Below are 8,421 nucleotides of genomic sequence, written 5' to 3'. Positions count from 1 at the left end.
GTTAAATAGTTGCTAAAAAAACATCACGTGATATAATGGACGGCCCATATACTAAAACGCAACTAACTCCCAACACGTACAGTACTACTTTCAATTCTGAGTGCCGAGTTGTACGATTTATATTTGGCACATAATAAACAGATGAGACTCCCTCAGTCAATTAAAATGTACTTATACTCATCTAGCCCTCACATTTATTCATTTACACAAGAATTCACACAATTTAGCTTATTAAGTAAGGAGATCCCAAATTGACTGATATATACTCAGCCGCACAAATTTGGCCCACTCTTGAGCACTCTACATACAAAGTTACCTATCACTGCATACATTTGAGGGCCAAATTTTATGCCGCTCAGTATATTACTACTTAATAATACCTAGTACACTAAGCTGTTGCACTTAGGTACTTACTCGCTGTATTTGCATGCATGGGATACGGGCACGTGCACAGCAGAATAATAAACAGTAAGCGATCTGCTTTGTTTCTGCCCAAATGCGGACAATCGTCTAAACAATGTCTAGACATTGTAAATATTTCAGGGATGTCACAAAATAGGTAGTTAAAAAAAAGTAATTTAATACAAAACTGAGTCGCGGACAACAGCTAGTTAATAAATAAAAATGCGCTTACTGGAAAAATAGAATGAGTGGCAAGTTTTAAGTGTCGCTCCCTGGGAGCCATATTATACCTATTAGCTTTCGCCTGTAATATACACATATACTCACGCCTGCATCTCATCGGGACAAGCAGCCTAGATTACGGAATGTCAAACGCTACGATCCTAACACATCTCTTTCACTTCAATCACACTCGGGTAGGGTCGCCTCAATTAATTTATAGTAAATCAGCAGCAACCGCTGGGTTATCGCCGGCTAACTCGTGAACGGTGTGCGCGAGCCTGCGGGCCTGTTGGACCGCTGTAGTCGCCGGCAGCAGCCCTAAGTGCACGCATATTAGCTCCTTGATGGTGACCCCTTGGGTGTCATTGGGAAACGCGAGCTCCGTCAGTTGTCTGTGAAAGAATAATTTAAGGAGTTGGATGAAATTTGGTATGTAGATAGCTGGACATCTGGAATAACACATTGGCTACTTTTTATCCCGATATTTCCACGGGATCGGGATGAGATCTTGAAATCCGCTGGATATAGTATAGACTCATGAAATTTGGCACGGTTGTTTATATGATACAACGTCAATAAAGACCACGATGTAATTTTGGGAATTTCCGGAATTTCAATTCAACTGTTGAATCTGTAGTGACTCTTAGGCATCGTCCTAATAGAACGCGAATGCGCGATTGTCAGTTAGGACACCTATTCGAGTTCAATATGTTAGATCGCGCGCACACGCGATGTTCGCATCGCGTTCTGTTAGGACGATGCCTTAGCGCCATCTAGTGAACAATTATACCTAGAAACTCTGACCAAGTTTTACATGGCGCCTGTATAGGTACTAATACTCTGCATGGCGCTATGGAAGTTTCTTAACTCGGACCCATATATTATACAACTTCCGACGCTCTTCCTTCGGACTAGGTACGGTCCCCCAGGCATAACACCTGCTTGGAGAGATCTCTCTATTAGCGACAAGGCTCGGAGGATACCGGTTAAATTTCCAAACCGTTATCATGTACTTGGCGCTAAACCTTTTCATTTTGTGATTGGTTTTTTGGAGTCTTTTTGTATTTTTTATTTCAACTCCAAATTTGTTACTTTTACGGGTATCCCGTGAAACCATATCGAAAAAGACATGGATACACAGAAAAACCAGAAAAAGAGACCAGTACTGGGAATCGAACCCAGGTCCTCAGCAATCCGTGCTGCGTGCTATAACCCCTACACCACTGCTGGACAGGAATCTAGACACGAATTTTTCCTATGCATACATATCTCAGGTTGCTTGTTTCTACTTAAAAGAGTGTGACGTCTGTCGACGCTACATAGATATCGCTAGTGCTGCTGCTTAAGTAGCAAAGTAGAAACAAGCAACCTGAGATATGTATGCATAGGAAAAAATCGTGTCTAGATTCCTGTCCAGCAGTGGTGTAGGGGTTATAGCACGCAGCACGGATTGCTGAGGACCTGGGTTCGATTCCCAGTGCTGGTCTCCTTTTCTGGTTTTTCTGTGCATCCATGTCTCAGTTTGTATTTTCGATATCTTTTCATTTTGGTTTCAGTTGCGATACCGTTATTTTAAAATGGTTTTTAAGGGAACATTTTCATAAAGTTCTTGTCAGATTAACCGGTTTAGAACAATAAAAACCGGTTTATTCCGGCGCAGGATAAACGTCGCCGCCCGCCGCCGGCCGGCCATGCTGTCACTCGTCGAATAAACCGGTTTATTTAGGTTATAGTAAAGTTCTTAAAAACGTTCGCGTTCTTATGAAAGTTTGGAGTTAAAACGAAATAAACCGGTATTTACCGCTATTTTATAAACCGGTTCCGAGCCTTGATTGGCGACCACAGATCTTATAAATTACGCGTGAAGCCAATAGACACTAGAAAAGTGTAAAAGTAAACCTGTAGAAGGCGCCGCGCAGGTCGCCAGGCGGCGGCAGCGCGCGCACGGCTGCGGGGTGCGGCGGCTTGGCGGGCCGCACGCTGGTCCCGCGCCGCTCCCACCACAGCACTGAACACGTGTGCAGCGCCCCGCGCCGCCACGTCGCCGCGCTGTAACCCTCCCGCGTCAGCGCAAAGCAGCGGGACACCATCGTGCGGACCTGAAGTATTCAATGAGGGTTTGTTGACAGTCGAAATATCGCTAGATGGCGTTAGGCCTACGCTAGCTGACGCGGTTCGTACGGTGCACTGCACTGCACGCGTCGCGTCCAACGGAGCTAGCGTAAGCCTTTAGTATCGTGAGGTCCGTTTGACGTTACAGCTTTATCACACTGGCGATTTGGGGACGAGTTAAAAGCGAAGCGAGCGTGCAACGCTTTCGGTGCGAGCGCTCAACGATATCGCCACGAGCGCGCAACGTTATCGCTGTGGCGCCAGTGGCGTAGCTACCGGAGGGCTAGACGAAGCAGTGCCTCTCAGGGGGCCCCTCGGACTCTGACTTACAAACTATAAATAAAAAATCTGTAGTACGTCGAACTCGGAACACGACGAATACGGAACAAACGATTTTAAATAGTTTTGTTGGGGTTGGGTGGGGCTCTAGTTTATTTTTTGCCCCAGGGCCTTTGGTGACCTAGCTATGCCATTGTGCGGCGGCAAGCGTGTTAGCTGCGTAAAGCGCCGAAGGCGCCCAATTATTATTGTACGAGTGTGTACAATAGCCTTGCGAGCTCCCTTCGCTTTCAACTCGCCCACAAATCGCCAGTGTGATAAGGGTATGTCAAGATCAGACGATGTCGGAGATCGCAACAAAATCTCATGCAATCATGAATATCGTAACGATGAATCGACAGTGTATAGCTCTTTATGATCAATCGTCACGGTTTTCATCAGATCGATCGTACAGACGAATCGTACCGTATATGGAGCCCTTTAAACCTAAATGTTGCACCATGGCATGGGCATTGTAGTTACACCATGACTTTAGTAATTACTCACAGTATCCTGGGACAGCATGTCCACACAGTCAGCCATGTCGGGAGCGAGGAACCGGCCCGTGGTGCGGTCCACGTAAATAAAGTGGATCAGTCCGGGGAACTCTTCCACATACTTGTGCAGCGTTAGGGAAGTCGCTTCGCCCGTGCACGCGCAAACATTCCACATTAAGCGAAATAATTGATCAAATGGCACACCAATAGTAATTGTCTCGTGACCTCGAGGGTTCACTGTTTTACAAGCTTTTATTTAGTTTCACCTGTCTGTCCCATTGCCTGTCTGTCTGTCTGTAGTCAAATCTCGCAAGTTAAATTCGACCAACTTCCAGTAGTCGGATTGGCTTGAACTTTGGCATACTTATGTAAATTGCGGGACAATACAGTGATCGTGTAGTCACATCCTGGTAGTCCGGCCAGGCTCTTCTCCGCAGGACGGAACTCTTCAACAGTTAATGGCATCTACTTGAAATTTGGTATGCAAATGTAGTTTTGGTGACAAATGCAAGTAAAGTCGACAAAAAGTACAGCCAGCAAAAAAAGCTTGAAATTTTTACCAAAAACTTATTTATATATGATTTTTTGTGTTTGACCACAATCACAACCTTATTTATTTTTACTAAGATGGTAGATGGTACATGCTTACCTAGTAAATACTAGATGTTGCATTTGCATATCTCACAAGCGCGTGTTGATTTTATTTGCGGGTAGATAGTAACCATGCATATTGGGATAGGCTACAGAATACCGGACATTAGTTAGTTGTTTTTTTGCAAAAAAAAATAGTGAGCATTAAATAGTATTTACTTACCTAATGTAGCCGGACATTCTGGTGTTGTTAATGATATTTTAAAAATTTAGCAAAGGGATACATTAGTGGATTAAAAGGTAGCGTAGGAGTTCATTTAGTGTTAATTTACATTCTAAGAGGAATAAGTAATAAAAATATTTATTCAGGCTTTTTCAGTATCTGCATCTGGGTCACGAAACAATTTCTGCTTTAAAAACATCATGCAAAAAAATAAAAAGCTATAAAAGGCAAATAATAAATAAAATAAACATTAAAGTGTAAAGCATTAGGTAAATAAATACACATTCAATGCTTTTTACATGCAATAGCTCACGACCAATACATTCTGTCATTCTAAAGATTTGCAAAATTTTTTCAAGGGTGATTTCTTAAAAAGGCTAAAGGATTTCTTAAAGGTTTTTATAATAAGTAGGTAACTCTTGAACTATAATAGTTCCTCATTTAGTTCCTTTAAACGAGCAGACGATAATGCCTTGTAAGGGGCGCCACTGATGTGCATGAGTGTCACATATTGGTACACAAAATTCGTTCCATATTTGACTGCCATGGATTTTTCATCTTTTCAAGTATTCTCTGGTTCCCAGAACATCCAATATAATTTTATTAATTAAAGTGGCTCCAAATGGTTCGGGTAAAATTACACACGGTGCTGCTCGCCAGTTCCGTAGCTTGAACTTGGATTGACACGCTACCGCTATGTCTAGATTCTAAGGTTTCAAAAATCAAGGTCTTTCTAGAATTTGCATGATATTCTGGAAAATTGATTTTAAGTAAAGGATTTGAATATCTTAGACAACTGTTAAAGCGCAATCCTATGTGTTCTTCAAATTTTAACAGGAACTATATATATTTTAAAAGGATATGATCCCATGCTGAAATATCTCATCGCTTTGATTTTCAGGAACTCCACATATGGTGCTATGGCTGTCCTCAGTTCTTTTAAAGGCGCCGAGAGCTTCAGGCTAGGTATGTCTGGCTTGAGTAAATCCACGACTGTTTCTAAGGCCGTATGCATCGCTGTGGCGGTGGTTTCTGGTGTCAATGGCGTGGTGGTTGTACAGGATTTGCGAAGTTCCAGCATGCGGCTGGATAGACGAGCGCAGATGCTAGCGTTCGACTTGTTTTTGCGGAGAGCGTCCGTTGTCTGTACATACAAGTTTATTTGGTAAGTTTAGTTAACCGCAAAACACACACAGGACGGCAGTGGATCGGGAGTGGGTCGGGTCGGGTGAGCGGCGGGGCTATTTATGTGGCTGTATGTGAACAACATCACACCTTCCTGTAAGTTTTGCGTTTTACGCTTAGATGGTCACCGAATTGCGTGATCTTGGAGTGAAAAAAGGTTAAGTGACCGAGGAAGAGCTTTAACAGGTTTTATAGAAAAGCCTACTTTCATGAAAAATTTAAAAAAAATATCTGATAAATTGCAATCGATTGATCGATGGTATAGTTTGTTTGATCGAAGAATAAGCTCAAGTGTACTCAGTCAGGTAAATAAATCATAAACAATTGATGATCAGGTACCTCTAATAGCTTTAGTAATAGACTTTGTTGAATTTGGTGTCCTATTGGCAGTTTTAGTTAGGGTATGGGCATATGTCAATTACCTTTTTCAAAGCAACTTCTAATGCATCAAGCGTGCTGGGTAGGAGCTCTAAATTTCTCTGCAGCAGCAGTCTGCGTAGATTGGACAGTATCTGGTTGGACATGTGAGTTGTTATCCCAACCTCCCTGTAAAGCAAATTAAAACGGAAAATTTTGTGTGTTTGTTTGCATTAATTTCCATGTTCATAATATGCATATATTCTATATATACCCTATTTATTAAACCAAGATACTAAAGTGACAGTTTGAAACGTCAAATGTAAAAATAATGTGACCAACATAGTACGAATAGTGCTCTCTGATTTCGGTTTTCGACATTATTGCAAATAATCGTTGAAACATAAAATTTTATGGAAACAAAAATACAATTAAAGCTTTCAATATTCTAATTTTCATAAGCATTGAACTTTTAGACAGAACTTGCTTAGAATCAAATTAAATTTAAACATCAACATCTATACGTACAAAAAATCGAAATATCTCCTAAACGGTGACATTTCCATTAGACCTCATATGACCCATCCTACCTTTTAAAGAATGTCTTAAGTGGCCTACGTGTGTTAGTACGTCACAGATCCGTTCATATCTTAACATTATATACGTATAACATAGGTACTTACAAAAAGTTTTCGGTGAATACCGGTTGTGGCACATCACTATTTAATTTATGAGATGTAAAAAACAGGTAGCACATGAAACTTCATTTAATTATCTTGGATTAATTAATAGAGTATAGGTAAGTATTGGGTAATCGAAAGAAAGCTAATGTTCCATATTATTATAGGTGTAGACTATTTTTTAACCGACGAAAAAAAACTGAGGAGGTTCTCAAGTCGACGCGATTTTTTTTTATCTTGGAAAAGTCCTATGTTCTAATGGGACGTAGATGAAGTTGCGAGAACAGCAGCAGATACGTTTATTTATATAAGCATTTAACCGCGGCTTCGCTCGCGTTAATCATTAGATCTGACCTTTGAATTAAAATTCCGGAATTTCCCCAAAAATGTTGTCTTTTAACTTTCTCCAGCACATCAAAGTGAAAAGAGAAGCAGAGAGCAAGAAAAAATTTACTCCCCGCTCCCTCGTATAGATTAATTAAATACCGTACCGAGGTCCTAAAAAAAGGACATAATCCAAAGTTCTGGGCCGCTAGCTAGCATTGAGTAGGCAACAGGGTAGGCAGCGCTAGTGCTGGTGATGCTCTGCTGCAGCGCAAAGTACAAACGCCCTACCCTGGAAACGCACCAATACCCAATGCACGCCAATGGCCGCTTGTATATCTAAGTAGGTACTTAAAATTAACACGCTGAGTCGTTACTACAAAATTAAGGGGCTGTTTCACCATCCATTGATTAGTGTTAACTGGCGGTTAGGTGTGATGCCGTCTCTATTTCTTTTGTTCGAATAGACGGAGACGGCATCACATTTAACCGCCGGTTAACGCTAATCAATGGATGGTGAAACAGCCCCTAAATGTCCTAAAAATATCTCGGGCGTTGCGAGATATATATACCTGAGTTCCATATCGATAAGTACGAGCAGCACGATCCTGGGCGCTAGTGGCGCCACATGCAACGCGCACATGCTACCTGCACTATGGCGCTGTAAGAACACAACCCTAAGTGGAACAAACAAACCAATTCACACAATGACGCGTTGAATCAAATCAAGTATACTTCAGATTGAACAACATACACCAGTTGGTACAACGACAATGGTAGCATGGTTACTGTTGTCACCTGAATTGATCGTTTGTTAAACGGCAGTGTAGGGTGTGGTGGATAGAGGGTTTGTGTGATTTGTGTGTGTTCTTACAGTGTGGAGGTGGAGGAACTGCATGAACGCGCATATTTTTGCATAAGCTAGCTATCGTAAGGTCGCGGGTGAGCAAGGAAATTATTTTAGTTCATTGATATGGACCTCCGCAAAGTAACGCCTGATTCAATAAAATATATATACCTGAGTCCATATCGATAAGTACGAGCAGCACGATCCTGGGCGCTAGTGGCGCCACATGCAGCGAGTGCGGCGCGCACGGCTGCCGCGCTGCGCCCGCGCACAAGTGCACTATGGCGCTGTTCTCAGAGGACAACCCTAAGTGGAACAAACAAACCAATGAAGTACAATCTTCAATATCTCAAAAACAAAGAGTAGTATAATATACGGGGAAAGAGAGCCCTCTCTCGTCTCATTCATGCAGACGGTTTGAAGCGCCGTCTGCATTTCGTAACTAGTACCATTGATGTATATATCCATCCATACGTATAGCTATTAATAGTCACAGGTATTCTTTTACTTTACTGGATTTGCTTTCCAGCTCAAACCACATAAAAACTAAAAACAGGGCTGCAAAGAGAAGTGAGACCGCTTGAATTCAGTCTTCTTAAGTTTAAACAGCCTCAATTTCCGTTGCAGCACTGTCTTTACTTTTATGTGGTCTGAGCACTTGAG

The 8,421-nt window shown here is 41.9% G+C and overlaps 1 protein-coding gene across 1 annotated transcript in view; it reads right to left on the bottom strand.

Moving 5' to 3' along the window:
* Positions 1-282: 282 nt before the first annotated feature.
* Positions 283-8,421, bottom strand: part of LOC141436111 (uncharacterized) — a 36,219-nt gene continuing 28,080 nt past the window's right edge. Inside the window, exons 6-11 of the mRNA XM_074098968.1 lie at positions 7,935-8,064; positions 5,973-6,102; positions 5,230-5,509; positions 3,562-3,704; positions 2,524-2,723; positions 283-1,016 (exon numbers count right to left, since the gene is read on the bottom strand). Of these exons, the coding sequence (XP_073955069.1) occupies positions 839-1,016; positions 2,524-2,723; positions 3,562-3,704; positions 5,230-5,509; positions 5,973-6,102; positions 7,935-8,064 (1,061 nt within the window). The 3' untranslated portion in view covers positions 283-838. The remainder of the gene's footprint in view (positions 1,017-2,523; positions 2,724-3,561; positions 3,705-5,229; positions 5,510-5,972; positions 6,103-7,934; positions 8,065-8,421) is intronic.

This window comes from Choristoneura fumiferana, chromosome 16 (genome assembly GCF_025370935.1).
Source record: "Choristoneura fumiferana chromosome 16, NRCan_CFum_1, whole genome shotgun sequence".
Lineage (NCBI taxonomy): Eukaryota > Metazoa > Arthropoda > Insecta > Lepidoptera > Tortricidae > Choristoneura > Choristoneura fumiferana.
The sequence above is the reverse complement of the archived record's forward strand: the minus strand, read 5'-3'. Positions and strand labels throughout refer to the sequence as shown.